The 19,908-nt window shown below is 47.9% G+C and overlaps 1 protein-coding gene across 1 annotated transcript; it reads left to right on the forward strand.

The window, feature by feature from the left end:
• Positions 1-4,482: 4,482 nt before the first annotated feature.
• Positions 4,483-17,452, forward strand: MRPL37 (mitochondrial ribosomal protein L37; the record flags this gene model as incomplete). Its single annotated transcript, XM_084241702.1, has 7 exons — positions 4,483-4,828; positions 7,569-7,752; positions 7,848-7,963; positions 10,659-10,844; positions 12,244-12,401; positions 15,343-15,546; positions 17,375-17,452. 7 exons carry the CDS (start codon positions 4,483-4,485, stop codon positions 17,450-17,452), a joined length of 1,272 nt encoding a protein of 423 aa, XP_084097828.1.
• Positions 17,453-19,908: the final 2,456 nt, after the last annotated feature.

The raw sequence follows: 19,908 nt of genomic DNA on the forward strand, positions 1-19,908 counted from the left end.
GATAACAATACCTTTGTTACCACCAATCCAGACTAAAAAGAACCTTGCCAGCATCCTAGAAGCTATTCATCTGTGTCTCTTCGTGATCACAGCCACCTACCCCGGCAGCCACCTGTGGCTCTCTGTATGATCATTCCCTTGCTTTTCTTTAGTCTTGCCACCTTGCTGGCAACCTTAACCACTACAGTTCAGCTTTGCCCAGTTCTTACCTTTGTGTGGATAGAATCACCCCTGTATTCTTCTGTGTGTTTTTTTTTTTTTTCTACTCAGCATTGATGGTGAGTCACTCACCAAATTGCTGTAACTCACTTAATCTTTACAACAATGTCAGGACTAGAGGAGATGGAGAGAGGAGTCTGGAGAGGTTTAATAACTTTCCCAAGGTCACATAGCTCCTAAAATGGTAGCACTGAGATTTAACTTCAATTTCTCTGGTGTCAGAACATATTGCTCCTCAACCACAGGAAAACAGGAGGAGATTGTGACAGTCCAGGTGAGATGTCATGAAGACCTGGACCAGGGCAGCTTCAGGGGGAATAAGAGGACAAGGGTGAACTAGAAAAACAGTTAATAGGACTTAAAGACTAACATAACGTGAAGTGAGGGGAAGAGGGGTTGAAGGGACATCCAGATGTCTGGATCGGGTCTCTGGGTGGACAGTGAGATCAAGAAGTTGAGTTTTAGGGGAGGGGAGAGATGACAAGTTCAGTTTGAGGCTTGATGAGTACTGGTGAGGCTTCTAAGTGCAAAATCCAGGTGTCAGTTAGATCACAGAGGTCTAGGTATGTGAGTCTGCAGATGGAGAGCTGGGTAACAGACACCAAGTAGGGACAAGTGGGCAGAGGGAACAATCGGTGCATGCTAGAGCCTCTGTGAAGGCTGGTGTGCCTTCACCCATCCTGTAAGCACTCACCACACTTGCTCCAGCCCTGGCCATCGTGGTGGATGCACAACACTTTTCAAATGCATGAATCTCTGCCTCATAGTGTTTCCCACTGTTCATAAATGACATGTTCACATGTCTTCCTATTCTTTGAGACTATGAACTCCTTGAGGGTAGAAATCTGCTTTCAATTCATTTCATGAAACATCATAGTAGCTCTTTAAAAATACACGTTATATGGAAGGAAGGAAGGGAGGGAGGGAGCTAGGGAAGAAGGGTGAAGAAGGGAGTTTGGTTTCAGGACTATTAGGTAAACATAGTCTGAATGACAGATCAGTGAGAAAAGCTGAATGGATAGATTTATTCTGAGATGTTTCTGGAAGGGCAGTCGGGGTTTATCAAGGTTCTCCATATTTACATGTGGAATTCTATAGTTTATATAGAAATAGACCTGATTGTCACATCTGCAAGCAAACTATTCACTTAAAATTTTGCAGGTAAAGCAATATGAAAGAGGTTGTTCCCTCCATCTTGGCTGAGAGCAGCAGGGCAAACCTGGTGTCACAGAACATTATTTGATGTAAATATCATTCCGCTACAATGCAACTACTTCTAAGAGCACCAGTCTTTGATTTCTTTCTATTCATTCCAGCGACACTTTCTCTGCAGGGGCTGAGTATTTACTGCTGCAGAGGTGCCGGGGAGCAGAGTGAGTGACACTCGTTTCTGCCCTGAAATTCCTGGTCTAGTGGGAGAATCATTCACAAAACAGATAGTTGTTGTAACAATAGATGCTACTTACTGGGCCAGAGTCTGTGCAAAGTGCTTTGTACGGTCTCACTCACCAACCCAAAAGGTAAGCAGACCACTTCCTCATTTTACAGAGGATAAATCTGTGCCCAGGTCAGGAAACCAAAAGCGGTAAGACTGCTACATGCACCTAGGCTTTGTGTGACCCCAGATTGCTTTCTCACTGGACTTCTACAAGGCAGGGCACAGTGTGTCTTCATCTATAATTCCCAGCGCCTGGCACTGTGCTGGCATAGAACAGGGGACTGAACTATCAAACTGTCAATGAATTCTATGTGTACCCAGAAACTTTCCAAAGGCACTAATTTCATTCATGCATAAAGTGGTAGGATCAAGGTGTGGGTCAAATTATGGAACAGCAGATAGGCAAACGGCCAACCTGCTGAAGGACAGGAAAGTCCTGTTACGTTTTTATCGACCACTTCCTCAGAGTCTTTTTTTTTTTTTTTTTGTAATTTATTTTTGCATACAAGAGACGGGGTGTAGGCTAGAAGTGTAGCAGGGGTGAGAAGATTCACCAGAGACAGAGTGGGGAGCAGAACAGGTGGATCTACTGAAATATACTGTTAAGGGGAGCAGCGGGCGAGACAGGAGAGGTCTGCTGCGCCATGTGGGTCACCTCCCTGGCCGGGGAGCTTTATAGTGCTGAGACTTAACCCTTTGTGCCACCAAGGAGGCCCCTCTACCCAGAATCTTAACCTATAAAATCTTTTCCACTTTACCTGCTTCCCATGACTCTTCACATTGGAGTTTTCAAAGGTCCTAAAGGATGTGTTTCCGGTCTCCCCTATACCATCCACCAGCACACCGGTCCCCTGCTTAGCAACCTTGAGCAGCTCCCCATTGCCCGCTAGTGCCCAAGGTTCTCCCTGATCAGAGTCTGCCAAATTCTCTTACTTAATATCACTAGTTTTACAGGGGCAGTCTCTCTGTGTGCAGTCTTTCTTTTAGAGAAGGAAGGGTTTGGCTTCAGAATATCTAGCTCTACTGATCAGGAGCTTTATGATTTTGGGAAGGTTTGGCAACCTTGCAGGCAAGGACTGGGGTCTTATTCTTTCTGTATTCTACCACTAAGGACAGGCCTGGCACATGGAAAGCGCTGGTGACTGATGAGTGCTCAGTAAGTTTACCAATAAGGTCTGAGAACCAGGGACAGGGCTTAGTGCTGGGACACAGCAGAGGTAAACAGTACATGGTCTCTACCTTCCCAGAGCTTGCAGCTTAGCATGGTGTTACATCAGTTTAAACCAGTTTTATTATATGCTTTGTGCCAGGTATGTATCATAAATGAATGGAATCTGGTCCACTCTTTATGCTGATTTCTTACTCTTGGGGTCTTTGCAAGATGAAATGAGATACGTAAAAGAACTGTTAACTGTAAATGTTTACATAGCAGGGGGGTTATCCATATAAACCTTTGCCTTAAATTCACCTTCTGCATGTTTTAATCATCGTACCTTCCCTAGTGTATTGGAAATGGTAGAGAAGTTGGCCGTGTCAGTCATAAATTTTAAAGTCTGGATTCATGTCTTTTCTCAGCCTCTGCCTTTTCAATCTGAAAGTCACCAGTTTTAAGCCAGGCTAAGACACAAGATATTGCCTGGATGACTCTCCCCACCCTTTAGCCCTTACCTAAAGGTCACTTCTCCTCAAGGCCTACCTAAACCTCCCACTTCTCATTCTCTATCATGTCCCTCCCTGTTTCTGTAATGTACTCATTAAATGACATATTTACTATGTGCCAGGCACTGTTCCAGGAGCAAGGCAGACAGCTGTGAAGAAACATACTCCTGCACTCACAGAGCTTGCATTCTAGGGAGAGAGTGATTAAACAAGTTCTAAATGGAAAACATGTTATTATCAAAATACTAAAGAGAATAACTAGGGGAAAAGGATAGTGTTTGTATTGCAACTGCTTATTTATGTACTTCTGTTTACACGTTTTCTGTCTCTCCGACATTTGTTGTTTTTTTTTTCATTGACTCTTTGATCAGGTCTTTATACAAAACTAGCTGTCCAAAATGATCTGCCCTCGTACAAACCTGAGGCTCAGCACAGAACCCGACACAGTGGACAACTGACAAGTGTACCGCAAGGAGCAAAGGTACACCTCCATGGCTCTGACCTTGTCACTAGGAGGCGGAAAGGGAAATACCAACAAAGACGAGACTCACTTTCGGCGCTGAGGAAGAGGCGTGCAGCGGAGCAGTTGGGTGCAAGTCTGGTGTGGCAGCCTGGGCTACTCTCCGGCTCAGGGAAGGGCAGTGGTAAAAGCACCCATGTAAAGAGAAGTGTGTGGAGAGGAAAGGAAATTTACAGCGCACCCTCTACGTGTCGACGAGCTTAGACATTTCTATCCCTACTTTTTATGGCAAGGAACACTGGGGCTCAGAGGGAAGTTCCCGGTCTGAGCGCTAAGGGCTAGGAGGAGATCAAAGTGGCCCTGATCTCAGGTTTGAAGTCCTGGCGTTCTCGCCCTAGTCCCGCCCCATCCCCTACCACGACCACTCACCTACGCTCCCGGGCTTCCCCCACACTTGAGGATTCTCCAGGTTTCCCACCCATTCCACCTCCCCTAGGGAGGCGGGAGCACCTAGCAGTTTCCTCCTATGAGGAAATGAGAACTGTCGGAGGCGCGGGGCTACACAAGGATTCCCTGACTATGATTGGTTCAATTGGCTGCCACTCACAGAAAGAGCCTTGGTGCCCGACCCCTTTCGTTCCCAGCAGGTCTTGCGAACGGGAAGATGGCGGCGCCCAGGAGGAGGTATTGAGGACGCCAGATCGGTATGGCGTTGGCATCGGGGCCCGCAAGGCGGGCGCTAGTTCGCCCCAGGCGGCTCAGCCTTGGGGGTTGTGAGGTCCCGAGTCGCGGGGCTTACGAGTGGGGTGTGCGCTCCACGCGCAAGCCCCCGCCTCCTCCACAGGACAGAGTGTACGAAATCCCTGGACTGGAGCCCATCACCTACGCTGGGAAGATGCACTTTATGCCCGGGCTGGCGCGGCCGGTCTTCCCGCCCTGGGATCCGGGCTGGACACACCCAAAGTTCCGCCGCTTGCCCCCGATTCACGAGCAGCCTCTATACAAGGAGCAGGTCTGCCACGTCTTCCACCAGCGTAGCCGCCTCCTCGAGGGTGAGGCCCTGGGAAGCCCAAGTGGGTCCCTTGTCCCCCTGTTCGGCATTGGTCTTCTGTGGCCTCGTTCAGGTCTTTGAAACCGTGGGCTCGGTTTCTTCGTCTGCTAAATGGGACCGATAGTGATTCCCATCTTCTGAGAATTGTCAGGATTAGGTGGGATACAGAGAGCTGTGCTTGCGTGAGGAAGTGTTAGGGAGTTTGCGTGGCTAAGTGAAAAGATCTGGTTTCTAGCCCTAGCCCTTCCTTTAACTGTATGATTTTTGGGCAAGTGACTGAAACTTCTTGAGCCTCCACTTAAGGGGAAATGAACGGTTTTGACGCTTTGGGTCCACGTTGACCCTTGCAGCTCTTGACATCCTGGAGATGTAACTGTACATTTAAGAAATAGATGGAGAGAGATTATAGTGCTGAAAGACAGCAGAAAGAGGGCTTAATGCCCTGTTCGATTGCCTCATTTTCCTGAATTGGTAATTGTGAGAAAGAGCAAGAGATATGCCCACAGATGCGCTGTGGGTTAATAGTGAGGCCAGGACTACAACCCTGATTTTCCTTAGGGTCTTTTGTCAAAGGTCAGAGCTGAGATATTTTCAAAGACAGTCAAAAACAAAACAAAACAGCCTTCTAGCCATTTCCACTCTCCTTTCATTCTCACTTAACAGATCAAAATGATAAGCTATACCAGTCTGTCTGTCTAGGAACCTAGAGCTTATTTTCCAAAGTCCAAAGTTTGGGGGTAGAGGGGGAGTGGGCCTTGTTCATTGAGAGTCCCTTTCCTCATTCTTCCTTAGTCCCCAAATCAGAATGGGGATATGTTAGTTCCTGAAAACAAAATGGTCAAGGTAAGTGGGAGCAGTATTTTTCAAGGAGTAATTAGGAAGAAATACCTGGCAGAATTTGGGAATTAAGCCAGAGAATAAACCCTAGATTTGAAAAAACTTGAGTCAACTAGCCAACTTCTTAAGCTGCTTAACCCATTTCTGAAAACTGGTTTTCCAGCCTTTAAACACTTCCAGTGTTCCATAGGGTGTTGTGAAGGACCTCACAAGACCTGACACCCTTGATTGACTGTGGTAAATTACCATGTGGATGAATGCATTAGAAATATTTTAGAAATTAAGTTCACACTTGTTTTACTAAGCTGAAAACTTGGTCTGTGCTTTCACTGCATGCAGCAGAAAGGTTCCATAAAGTCTGACAAACTCTAAGATACAGGACTGCGGAAGCAAATTGGGAAAATAGATCATGGATTTTAGGGTAGACAGACTTAGAGTCTCCTCCTAGCCCATCACTTACAGGGTATGTGACTTGAAACAAATTCCTTCGTCTTTGAGTTTCATCTTTTCTGTAAAATCCCATCCAATTTGTAGATAAAACTTGTGGCACTAGGTAGGTGGTGATGCTCAACAAATGGCAGTTCTAATTACAGGTACACCTTATTTTGGTGTGCTTTACTTTATTGTGCTTATCAGATATTGCAGTGTCTTTTTTTCCCCCCCTGGGACTATTCACAGAAAGTAAAACTTGCTGAAGGTTCAGATGATGATGAGCTTGCTTTTTTTTTTAACAATAAAGTATTTTTAAATTAAGGTATATGCATTTTTTAAAAAGACATACCGTTGCACTTAATAGACTACCGTGTAGAATAAACATAACTTTTACATGCACTCATGTTCCAGGTATGCCTGTTTACATTATTCATATACTAGTGAACCACATTTTATCTGTTATCAAGTTTAGGGAACAGTGGTAGTGTCAGAGAACTAAAACACAGATGACCTAACTCCCCTGACCAGGGTTTCTGCTGCTGCACCATAAAATACAGAAGTTACATTTCTAAATATTTGTATTTCTGACATCTTAGCCTTAAAGTGGAAAATCTCATTACCCTACATTGCCTTTCATTTTTTACCACAAAAGAAATTGCCTAAGGGCATCTCTGCCAAAGTGTCTTAGGCTTTCTTTAATCCCAGACAGTAGCTTTTCAAATGAAGATTTGACATTTGTTCCTGAGTCAGAGTGGTGTTTTTCCAGCTGGGACTGGTAGCCTCCCAGCCAAAGCAGTCAACCAGGCTTCTTGTCAACTTGTAGGCATAACATTTTTTTTTTTTTTTTTTTTTTGTGGGACCCTCACCGGCAGCCTGGGAACGAACTGGTGCTGCAGAGGCTGCGGGCAGCCTCGCAGCCCAGCGCTCAACCGCTGCGCCACCAGGGGAGGCCCAGTAGGCATAACATATGAAAAGAGTACAGTTAACTTGGATCCAGGGGTAGAGCACTGGTATGTGGACTTAATGCCTATATCCCTAGGCTTGTGTCATTTCTCCCTTAGGGAAATGAGGTATGGAGGAAATGAAGCTAGAGAGCTTTACCTGACTCCATAGTCCATCCTGCTGAGAATAGCTGAAATGGTTTAGTGTTTAAAGACTAAGCAAAGTAGTCTGAATAAAATCTATTTTAGTTTATTTATATTCCATGTTTTCCTGAAAGGTATTTTGGGCATTTTACATCACTTTTACAACACAGTTGAAATTAAAAATATATAGGTGAGGGAATTACCATAAGTCACTGTTCAAGTTGAGTTGAGTTCTGCCTTCTCTAGCTTCCATTCTTCATTTTTAGTTTTGACCAATTAGATGTGACAGGACAAATTTTGTGTCTCTGTCAAGGCAGCATTTTCCTCAAGATGCTACCTGGCAGGCTGAAGTATCTTTTTCTCTTTTTTGTGACTGTTCACCCAAAGGTGTAAAGCAGGCCCTCTGGCTTACTAAAGCTAAGTTGATAGAAGGCCTTCCTGAGAAAGTGCTCAGCCTTGCTGATGATCCAAGGAACCACATAGAGAACCAAGATGAACGTGTTTTGAATGCTATCTCTCATGCTCGCCTCTGGCACTCCACTGAGGACATCCCCAAGAGAGAGACCTACTGGTAAGTTTCCCTTAAGTCAGTAAGATTTCCAACTGATGAATCTGAAGTCAGTATGTTATGTCATGTCTCCAAATGGCTCTTCTTTTTCCTCCAAGCCCAGTCATTATGGACAGTCTGATACAACTGTGCAAATCCCAGATTCTCAAGCATCCTTCCCTGGCTAGACGGATCTGTGCCAAAAACCACTTGTTTTCCGCCACCTGGAATCGAGGTTGGTTATCTTGTATTCCAAAAAGTCGTTTTTATCTTTCTACTCTTATTCCTACCAACAGGGTACAGCCTCCACTTCCCCGCCCACCATACCTGTCCTCACCCACATCCTACATTGTTCAAGACACATCCTTTAATATCATTAGCCTTAGCCCAGCAACTTTTTTAAATCACTTCTCTCCAAGACAGTTAACTCAAACATATCTATGGAATGTTTATGATGGTTTCAGTGTTGAAGAGAAGAATCGATAAAGCACATACGGTGTCTGCCTTCACAAAACTCACATTCTACTGCAAGAGTGTCTCACCCATTCATGCTTTTCTCCTTCTCAAAATCTACTTTCCACACAGCTGCTAGAGTGATCTTTCTGAAGTGCAGGTCCTTTTATGTCCCTCGCATTTCAAATCCTTCACTGCCTCTGAATAGCTTAGACCATTTATCATGGTATCGGAGGTCTTCTGTGAATTGGCTACCACTTACTCTTTCTAGTTGTGTCTCCGGCTCTATGCCCCAGCCCATGCCCCAACCCCACATTTACAGTTGTAGGGTTTTGGCATCAGGCTTTTACACCTTTGAGCCTTTGCAATTGCTGTACACTTGCCAGGAATGGTATTTTTTGCTTTCCTCATTTGAGTAAATTCTACTTGTTTGCTAGACTCAACTGAAGCTCCCTTCCTATGTGAATCCCGGCTGTGGTAGCTGTTACCGTTATAACCATTATGCCTGTTTTTATCATAGTGCATATTTCACTGTGTTATAATTGTCTATAATTATCTTTGCTTTCTGCCCCACTAAACTGCGATCTCCTGATGGTGGGGACCATGTCTTACCCAATTTGTCCACAGTGTCTAACATATAATTGTTTGGCATATTGTTTATATGTTTGGCATATAATAGGTGCTGACTGATGGGACGGGTGAATGAATACCATCTCTCAGGTGTTTCAGGCAGGGGAGCTTCAGAGAATATAGGTGTTCTCGTTGGGGAGTCCTAGACCAGGGAAACCAGCTATGGAGTAATTTGGGGTTTTCAGGACATCTACTTGGTCAGATTTTCCATCTTGCCCCTTTGAGTATGGACTTCCTGGCAAGGAGTCAGCTTTGCAGAGGTAATGGCACCACTAAGGAAATTAGTGAACTTCATTAATAGAGGAGTACTTGTTGGCCCATCATCAAGTATTACCTCTAATTAAACGGCCCCATCTGGAGCTGTCACTGGAGGAGGGATGTGGAGGGAATTGAATTGGAAACCACACTAGAGTGGTCTGTGGGGAGACTCTAAAACCCAAGGTTAGGCGAGGTCCAGGCACATTTGTCTTGCTTGCAAGATTGTATGTGAGGAAACAGGAAATACTTTAGAAAACTATTCTTGAGGTGTGAGGATGATTTATTTTGACAAGCAGATCAGAATTTATTCATCTCCAGATAGTGTCTTTTTTCTACATACCTAGTAAGAAAGGCCACATGCTAATTAAATGGCGGTGCTATCGGGCAAGCTGGTTTTTAGACATGTAAGTTCAACTGCCTTCATCCATTACCATCGTATTGTGATTTGACTTTTTCTAAAAACCCAAGCACCTTCAGAGAAAGATCCACCTCCATGGAGAATCCATCCTCAGGAGGCCATTCTCAAGGAGTCTTACGAGGCATTTCTCAGACGGGGGTGTGAGGACCTCTGAAGGGCATCGGCACAGCCTCGCGGTGGCGGGCTTGCTGTGCACGCACACCTGCGTCTCCTGCCTTGTGGTGCAGGTGCTGCCCCGACTTCCGCAGGGCTTTCTCATAGCCTGCTTTTTTTACTCTCACTCCTTGAGGACTTGTTCCTGGCTTTAAAAGCCTTTCCCCTCAGCCTCTAGCTTCAGTACTTCTCTCTCCATCTCCTTTCTTACCATCTCATACTCTAGGCCTCTGGATTTAGTGCTCTGAATTCTGCCATGGCATGGCATCTGTGCCTTGCTCATGGTATCCTTCCATATTCTAGGATACTTGTCCACTGCTTTGCCTGGCATGCTCTCACCCTGCAGTTTTCAGTCAAGTCAGTTTTGCCCTCGTGGTGCCATTTGGAAGTGTCTGGAGATTTTTTTTGATTATCACGACTTAAACTGGAGTGGAAGAGTAGTGAGGGCAGTTCTCCTGGGAGCTGGTGGGTAGAGACCAGGGATACTACCCAACACCCTACAGTGCCCAGGACAGCCTCTCTCACTGAAAGATTGTCTTTCCAGTCCAAATATGAATCATGCCAAAGCTGAGAAACGGCTCTTACCCATCCTTCAGACCTAGTTTGAAGGCATTACCTTTTTCAGGAAGCTCCCAAGGCCTCCCTGAGGATGTCACTTTTCCCCTCCTTCTGTCTTCGAGCATGGCTCATACTGGTTGCACTTCCTACCTGGAAAGCTGCATGTGAGCAGAGAGCAACTCACCATCTCTGGGTCCCTAGCTTGGTAAGGTCTGTGTGGGGCACACACGAACCCACAGAGACCGCCAGGCCTCAGTGGTCATCGGAAAGAGAATACAGGAAGAAGAATGCTTTGTCAATTCCCCTCCCAAGAATTCCAGGACTACCCCACTATTTTGCTTTCTGTGGTTAGGCTAATCTTTTAGAAAAACTATAAAAGGAGCCTTGCTGTGAGAGCATGGCAAGATGAAGGCTTCCTGAATGGACCAGGTTAGACTGATGTTCTTTTTTCTTCTTTTAGAGTCTATTCTCCTTCAGGTTCATGATTCTAGTGGAGCCCGACTGAATGCCAAGGATCCTCTGCCCCCCATTGCCTCCAGTGAGGAGGTTGAAGCCACAAAGAATCATGTCTTTGAGACCTTTTATCCCATATCTCCCACTATGGGTCTTCAGGAATGCAATGTTTATGACGTGAAAGATGACACGGGTAAGTATCAAAGCACTGCAGCAGTCAAGGCCGTAGAGATGAGAGCCGAAGGAAGATATACAGGGTACATGCTATGTTCTAGGCACCTTATAGGCATTATTTCCTAGGATCCAGGTAGTAGCCCTGTGAGACAGCTACTGTTATCCCCATTTTGTAGGTAAGGAAACTGACCCGGGGGTGGGAGTGGGGAGGCTGGTTAAGTGACTTGCTCAAAGACTGACTTTGTTTCTGACTCCTGGGAAGCAACTGTCATCAGAGTTTTGGCCTCTGTCGCTGATACCTGTCCTAGACTTTGGCACCTAGTGAATGCTGAGTCCTGGTTCTCGGTGGCTAAGGTACCAAAGCAGGGACTGAGGACAGACAGAAAGCCCTGTCTCCTTAGGTCGAGCTCTTCCCTGAGATGTCCAGTGCCCACATTTTACCCACCCTTCCTTCCACCTTTTCACTCATTTTTACTGATGCAGGTCACCTCTTTAGATCCCCCACTTACCACAAGTTTCCTGATAGCCATGCAGGGGGAGACCCCATAAGGTCACGACTGAGCTAAGCAAGTGCTGAGCTTTGATTCTTAGCACCAGAGTTGTGCAGATCAGCTGTGAGGAGAGAGACAAATCTTTTGTTACGAATAAAGTTTGAATTTTGCAAATTATTTGCTTTTTTTTTTTTTAATGGAGGCATGTTTTATTTATTTATTTATTTTATCTGTTTGTTTGTTTTGTTTATACATGCACTGGGTACAGTCAGAAGCGCGGGAGGGTGAGAGAATTCACCAGAGCCAGAGCGGGGAGCAGAGCAGGCAGAAGGACTGAAGTATACTGCTGAGGGGAGCAGCGGGCGGCAGAAGAGGTCTGTGCGCCATGTGGGACCCTCCTCCGGTGGCCGGGGAGCAGCCGGGGATCGAACCGGCGCCGCAGAGGCCGCGGGCAGCTTCGCAACCCAGCGCTCAACCGCTGCGCCACCGGGGAGGCCCTGATTTGCTTTTTTAAAAAATAATTGCCACAGGCTTCAAGTTATCCTTCTGCTAGCTCACTCTCACCTGTGTGCCTGAAGGAGAGAGAAAGGGGTGGGGCTAAAACTGGCACATAAGAATCACCTTTAACATGTTGGCATTTTCTGTAGAGATAAGTAGTAAATATTTTAGGTTCAGCAGGCCACATAGGGTCACTGTCACAGGCACGCAAGACTTATGTGAGTGTGACTGAGTACCAGTAAAAACATTTTCAGAAATAGGGAGCTAGATTTGACCAGAGGGTGGAAGTTTGCCAGGCCCTTAGCTATTGTGATATCCACCTGTACCAAGTCTCTAGTGCCTGGTACTAAGCTCAGGCAATTGACTTTCCCAAGGCTTGGGGCAGGCCGATGAATCTCTTCCATCCTCACCTGATTATGTATCTTGCAGGATTCCTGGAGGGTTACCCTTACCCCTACCCACACACCCTCTATTTCCTGGAGCCAGCCAACATACGACCGTACCGCCTTCAACCAGAACAGCTGCGGGCCAAGATGATCGTGTTTGCTTTTGGTAATGCCTTGGCCCAGGCCCGGCTCCTCTATGGGGTATGTATGTGCAGAAGACCACCACCGCCACCAAGCTTCTTTATATGGTCTCCTGCCTTAGGCTGCTCAAAAAAGAGAAATGGGGTTTGAGGGCTCCTTGTTTGAGGAGTTTCAGTGAGAACCACTTCCTCCCGTCCTACAGATCTGCTGGGGGCCTGCTGTGTGCCGGTCTGTGACATAATCTACCTCATTTGTAGATCACAGTAACCCACAAGGTTTCATTGTGATCCCCATTTTCCAGCTTAAGCTGCTGAAACAGCGAGGCGAATAAGCAGCGTGCTCAGCATTACACAGCAGTATGTGGTGGAGAAGGATTTGGACCGGGTTTACCCAGCTGCTGAGCTTCAGTTTTCCGTGCTCCAGTATGCCGCCTCCTGCTGCGCTATCTGAACCCAAGACAGGCTCCTCCAGGCAGCTGGTAGTTATGGCCCAGATTTACCTGCCAAGTCAGGACAGGTTCTGAGGATCCAAGGTACCACTTGGTGGTAACCCCTTGGCTCTAAGAAATGGCATTAGGGACACAGATGGTATAGACTGCAGGACTGAGTGCTTGTCACAGAGCTTTCCCAGGATTGGAGGAAAACCAAGCTGGGAGCAAAGGTTTCAGGGAGGGATGGCAGGCAGTCTGGGAGCCCCAGCAGACTAGAGGCCAAATCCCCGAGCTCGTGTGTATTTGAGAGTGGGACACGTCCTGAGAACTGCCACCGGCCTCTGGGCCTTGGTTCTTCCTGGAGGAGTGAGGCGATGTGGCTCAGAACATTGTTTTCCATTCTACTCAGTGTAGGAAGAAGATGGAGGTGGGAAGGTGTGGTTACCCTAATGAGACAGAGTGGAATGGACTTTACCCTACATTGAGCATGTTACATGCCACATATTTAATTGGGGTTCTTTATAAAGGGTTCTCAAAACACGGTCCTAGAATAGCAGCAGGAGCATTACCTAGAAACTTGTTAGAACTGCAGATTCTCAGACCTACCTTGGACCTGCTGCATCAGAAACTGGGGAGGGGCCTGGCCATGAGTGTATATTAAGCACTCCAGGTGCTGCTGTCACAAGCGTCTTTGAAAACCACTGCCCAGAATTTGGGAGTCACTGCATTCTTTCAGCCCTGTAGCAACCCTGCGTGGCAGGTGCGTTAGCTTCATTTTACAGATGAAGAAACTGAGGCTCAGGGAGGCTCAGTAACATGCCCAAGGTCACCACAGCTAAGAAATTTGTGAATCTATGTGTGATCTTGTCTTTCCAGTCCCTGGAAACCTTGATTTCCTTTGTTTGCTGCTGGAAGGCTCTGAAAGGTTAGGTCACTTGCCTCAGATCCCACAGCTAGAGAGCAGGGAAGCAAGTGTTGGAGCCCTGATCCCTCCACCTTTGAGGATGTTTATTGCTCCCAGCTCTGGGGCAGGGAGGGAAGGCAGAGTGACGTGCCAGATCCCCAGCCTGTGGGCTCTTTGTAGCTTTTGTGCCAGCTCTTGCCAGCAGAGCAGGGGTAGTAATGCTGCCACTAATTGCCAACCAGTTGGTAGAAGAGGAGGCTTCCCCACCCTTCCATGTACAAATTATTCCTGGGGATGTGAAGTTGAGCAATTATAGGAAGAGATTCCATGTAAAAGGTAAAATTGCTGAGAAATTTATGTACTACCTGCAGTTTTATTGATCTGTAGAGAGAGATAAGAGTCAATACAGAATTCTCAGCTAACACTTAGAGGCACTTTTCTTTTTATTTATTTCTCATGCAGCTAAGAACAGGTATTTCTAAGGCCAACAGTCCCAGTGTGTCCCATACTGGGGGCTGACATTAGCTATTCCTGACATCAGACTCAGCCCTGGAGGGGTGAATGTAGACGGCGTTTTTGAATCAGGGATGCTCCCCTTCGTGGGGCCTGCTTATTGGGTAGCTGTCACCAAACTGATTGCTTCAGCATCTCAATAGGGTGAACATAAGATTTATCATCCAAGCTGGGACACTACTGAGAGTGAAAATAGGTGCTACTGTCAGAGACAGTGGGACACGAGGTGGAAACCAGAACATTTGGACTTTAAGTGGTTTAATAACATGGGGTCTGATCCCAGCTCACATCTCATGGGGATCCTTGAGCAGATTGTACCACCGCTCTGAACCTCAGTTCATCTTAAATGGGAACACATCACTCCATTTCTGAGATTAGAGGTGGCTTTATGTAGGACTAGAATAATGCCAGCCTTTTGAGAGGTCTTGCTGGTATTATCTCTGTTACCAAGTAACAAGAGATAATTGAAAGAGATGATTAGTAAATGTGTTGTCTCATGAAATCCCGATGCTGACATTGGAGTGGACACTGCAGGAATCTGGCATAGTCTCAGAGTTGAACTGAGAGCATGAAGCCCAGGGAACATGCCTGCCTGCAGACTTGGGCACTCAGGATGGCAGGCTCTGGGAGTAAGGCAGTGACGACTGCGTGCTGGAGCGCCAGCCAGGCTGGCTTCTGTTGCCACACATCTCTGTGACTCTGTTGAGTCTCAGTGTCTCATCTGTCAAATGGACTGAGAAGCGAATGAGAGTTTGTGTAGTCATTGGCTCTCCAAATTAACATTTGAGAGAACTGATGTCATTGTTGTCCCCTTCAGGTAATACCATGAACTCAAGGGATTTCCTGTCATTAACGTCCCAGCTCACCTTCCTATGTTATGCAGTTGACCCAGTAATCGCCTCTCAGTGGCAGGAATTATTAGTATTTAATGTGCTCAAGGCGAAGAGCTTGCACCCTACAGCCACAGGGCATCTGAGGCCAGGCAGAGCCAGGCTGGATAGTGCCCTGAACTTGTTCAGTTTTCATTGCCCCATGGTGAAATCATTAAACTGGAGTGGGCGTTTGTTTTAAAGGCCAGCACTAGAAATGGCCTGGTGTGCTACCCTTACAGCCCAGTTTCTGGTTTAATTTACTTGTTGTCTTCTCTCTCTCAGAATGACGCCAAGGTCTTAGAGCAGCCGGTAGTCGTGCAGAGTGTGGGCACCGATGGCCGGGTCTTCCAGTTCCTGGTGTTACAGCTGAACACCACCGATCTGGCCTCTAACGAGGGCGTCAAGAATCTGGTTTGGGTGGACTCAGACCAGCTCCTCTATCAGCACTTTTGGTGTCGCCCAGTGATCAGAAAGAAGGTGGTTGTGGTAAGTCCTGCTTCTGTGACCTGGACCAGGCCTGTGACTTGCTTCCCAGAGTGAGCCTGGGCTGGGGTAGAAGGGACGCTCTGTGAATGGGACCCTGGCTTCAGGAACATCTGCCCAGGCTCTCTCCTGGAGGGCTGATTCAGCTCCACACCTCACCTGAAACAGTGCCTTTCACCTTGGCCCTGTCAGTCTCTTACCCTGCCTTCCACTTCCCTCTGACGCCCTCACCCCATCGTGCCCAGCTCCCTACAGCTCCCAGTGTGCCCTGTGCTTGAGAAGATCAGGATCTTAGCTGCTGCTCCTTTTGTGTAGGAGAGTTCTCCCTTTTTCTTCCTGCTCCTTTCTCCCCCATTTCTCTGCCATCTGTCCATCCTCTACTTGTCATTTCAGGCTGAGACTAATTGTTACTTCCTCTGGGAAGCCTTCCCTGATCACCACCCCCACGCTCCGCTTCATGCCTGCTCATAGCCCCGTGTCCCCAGTGAGGGCACAGTCACTCTGCTGAGCTGCCTGTTTGTGCGTTTTTCTCCATCATTGAGCTCATAGCTCCTGGAAGGCAGGGCCTGTGGAGATGCGTTCACCACTTCCTTCCACGGAGAGGGAGCTCCTCCCAGGATACTGTCGCTGCGGCACTCCCTGTGCCCAGCAGGCAGAGGCCAGGCCTGCTTTCTGTGCAGTAGGCGGCGACAGTATCTAAATACATTATGATACCGTGGCAGGCGGTATAAGCCCTCCGGAGAGACAAAGCAGGGTCAGGGATGAGAGAGGACAGGGAGGGGTGCTGCCAGGTCCGTGACGAGCTGTGTCCTGTGCCCCATACTCGGTCTGAGTGGATTTACTAAATGGAGTTATTATTGAGCCTCTGAACATCATCAGCGTGTCAGCTGTACAGTGTGGTATAATGAGTTCTCCGGCATCTATCAATCTTGATTCTCCCAGGTCTGGGCCCTTCTCCCTGGCTCCAGACACCATTGTCTCACCTGCAGTCACACCAACCACCGCTGCGTCTCTGTTCTTAGTTGCGTTCTCTCTCACCGCATGATGTCTTTAGGTTTTCCTTCCAGAATGCCACATCGGTGTCCGGTCCACTCTGGTTTGGTCACATGGCTCCCCCTTACCTCAGCAGCTTCATCTCCCATCCCTTCCCACCCTTTTCCCCACACTCACCCAGCAGCACAGGCCCCGGGCACCATCCTTGCCCTTCCTGCCCTTATTTGTGCCTCAGCTGATCTCTCTGAAGTCTCCTTCCTTTTCTTTGCGCCCATCCTGCTCTTGCTAACCCAACCACATGGCCTCTTCCGTATTTGGAGTTCAGTGTGTTTGTCATTTTCTCCCCTGCTTTCTTATCATCTTTTTCCTACTTCTATCGTGAGGCCTATCATCTTTTATTGTCACTATTTGAACATCTGACTGTAAGCTCCTGAGGGCAGGAGTCAGGTTGAAGTCACTGCTGGGTCTCCAGTACTGGGTGTGGGCTTGGGAGAGAAAGAAGATGCCTGGTACCTATGTGTGGGGCGAGTGAGGGATTGTTGTCCCCGGGAATTAAAAGGGCGACAGCATTTGTAAGTGGTGAAGTGAGAGGGATCAGGAGGCAGGGCGCTGTCAACAAATGACTTGGCTGAAAGCCACTGGGGGTGCTTCACGTCCTTCCCTCCACCAGCTCCCTCAGGCAACTCCTCAGTGCCAGCTCCCCGGTGTCCCTCCTTAGTCCGGGAGAGAAAGAAACAGTTTTTATCCAGACACTTAAGATTTACATAAAACTGATCTTTGTTTTAATTGCTGCAGTGAAATCTCATAGCAGGATCCTGACGGGCTGTGTTCTTTCCAGGAACCTGTTGGGCCGACTGGTTTCCAGCCAGAGACATTCAGGAAGTTTTTAGCTCTGTATCTGCACGGCGCTGTGTGAGCCAAGCACCATTCTGAGACTTGAAGGATCCTGTGTCCTGGCCACGCCAGGGGCCTGCCTGGAGCCTCAGCACTTGTTTGGCCCGGCAGTCTCCCTGGCAATAAAGGGCCCTTCTGGTTCCCTGGATCCTGAGGGCACTGTCAGGAGGGGTACCCACAGCTGCCTGTGGGCTCAGGGCTCTCACAGGTGCAGCCCCTGCGACTGAGCTGTCCCCACTTAAACCCAGCTCTGCCTTTCACCTATTCCATGAATCCAAATAAAAGTCTCCAACTTTCTGAGTTTCAGTTTCTTCATCTGAAACACGGGGCTAATATGACCTACCTTGTCTTAAAGATTCTAAATTGTGTTGCTACAGTGCCTGCCACATAGCACCTTGTGGTGATCTAGGTTCTCAGGGGATTAAATTGTGGACATATTCCAGTGTCTGCAGGAGATCTGATAGAAGATTCATTGTTGACTTCTCACTTGTATCCCAGTTAATGGACCAAGGTGACATATTTGGTGTTTTAGGTCAACCTCCTAGGAAACTTGGAGATGGGAGCTTGCAGGTGAAAGTTTAGGGAGAACCTTGAGGATTAGCCCCTGAGGAGAGTGAAGGTGTCCATGCTAGGCAGAGGAGAGCCTGGGCTCTGGGTTTGCACCCTAGGCCTCGCCAGCTCCAGTGCCGTGGGCACCTGGGAGCCGTGTTGTCTTGCCCAGCAGCAAGATGCTGAGCCTTCTGCCACACCTTTGGCCTGTCCCACTCATGGGGTGTGCACTGCCCCTGTCCAGGAGAGGCTTTAGGTGAGGGCACTTTGCTGAGAGCATTTAGCTGCCGACACTTCCCAGCAGCTGGAAGATTTCTGAAAAGTGACCTGGGAGCACATGTCACATCGGCCACAACTCAAAAAAGAGCAGAGCCGCCTCATGGACCGCGTGTCTGATCCCCAGGCTTGTGCCCCTTCCACTTTACAACTTACCTTCTAGGCCTGGTGGGAGTCAGGGGAGAGGGAACAGATGAAGCTGGTGGTGGTGGTGGTGCATGGAGGTGTAACTGGGAAGAAGCACTGGTGTGCAAGAGCAGGGCTTCACAGAGGAACTGGGCGAGTCAGGAGTGCCTGGAAATGGGAAACACAGGGAAGTTGCAGGGTGAGGCTGGAGGGGGCAACTCATTAGGGACCTCTGAATGCCAAGCACCTCAGGGTTCCCGTGGCAGGTGATCTGAGGCCAGGGAAATTGAACCCTGTTGTCCAATTTTTATTTTGAAGGTAGGAATTATGTCATATAAGTGGTAGAAATTTAAAGAACTCAGGTGTAAAAGTCAAGTCACCCCCAACCAAGGCAATCCCTAGTCTTTATCCCCCAAAGCAGCCACAGCTTTGCATTTCTTAGAGACCACCTTGAAAATGTATAGATGTAGTAAGAGTGCACCGCTGTCCATTGCTTAGTGTCATCCTTTTTATAGGCACCTCTGCACCTCCCTTTTTTCATTTAATACCTTGGGGTCATGGGGGTCTTGCTATATACATACCCATGAGCTACCTCGTTCTTTTGAGCAGCTGCATTAATATCTATCAAAGGATACTGGGCTGTTTCCAGTTGCCAGCGTTATAAATAACTGCTGCAGTGAGCATCCTTGTTCATGCGTCCTAGAGTTCTTTTGCCAACATAGCCACTGGGTAAATTCCTAGCAACAAAATTGCTGAGTCAAAGGGATTTTTTTTTTAAGAACACACTGGACGTGGGGAGGATAAGTTGGCGGGGCTACCGTATGGAGTCCAGCTGGAGGCCACTGTGGTAATTCTTGGGTAAGTGGGGAAGAAGACTCCAGGCTCAGCAGGCTGAAGTCCCTGGGACCCTTAGAAGAGGGTCCCCCCGTGAGGGAAGCCAGCCTGACCCATGAGCATTTGGGCAAAGGCTATGCGTCAGCGGATAGTTAGCAGATGACCTTGAGGCTTGAGGAAACCCTGGAGGGGTGCCAGTGTTGCTGGCAGGCCTGGGCAGCGTGCCCTCAGCCCAGCCTACCCTGTGTGAGGACAGCCCAGACAGTGGGTCTTGATGTGCCCCCTTTTGGGCCTCAGAGCTAAGCCAGGAGCCCTTTGCACTCTCCAGCCCTGCAGCTGATCTGCAGTGAGGCAGGCAGGACTGGCAATGTTTTTCCTCCCCAGACAGGTGGAGAAACTGAGGCTCAGAGACCACATGGGTGTGTGTGATGAGCTGAAAGCTGATGTGATGTGCCTCCTCCACAGAGTCATGCGCACATCCCAAACGCCCACAAACTTCGTTCTCACCACCTTTCCAAGTTCCTCATTAAACAGGAAAGAAGGAAAGACACGATGCTTTTAAGGCCCTGTTTGGCTTTAAGACCTGAGAACTGACTGCCCACGAGTCAGAGTCTGGGGAAGGAAGCGCAAGTGCTGTGTGCGGGGGATGCGGGGAGAGGCTCACACTTGGTATAAAGAGCCCACGACAGGAAC

The sequence above is a fragment of the Talpa europaea genome (assembly GCF_964194135.1).
Source record: "Talpa europaea genome assembly, chromosome: 9".
In the NCBI taxonomy this organism is placed as follows: domain Eukaryota; kingdom Metazoa; phylum Chordata; class Mammalia; order Eulipotyphla; family Talpidae; genus Talpa; species Talpa europaea.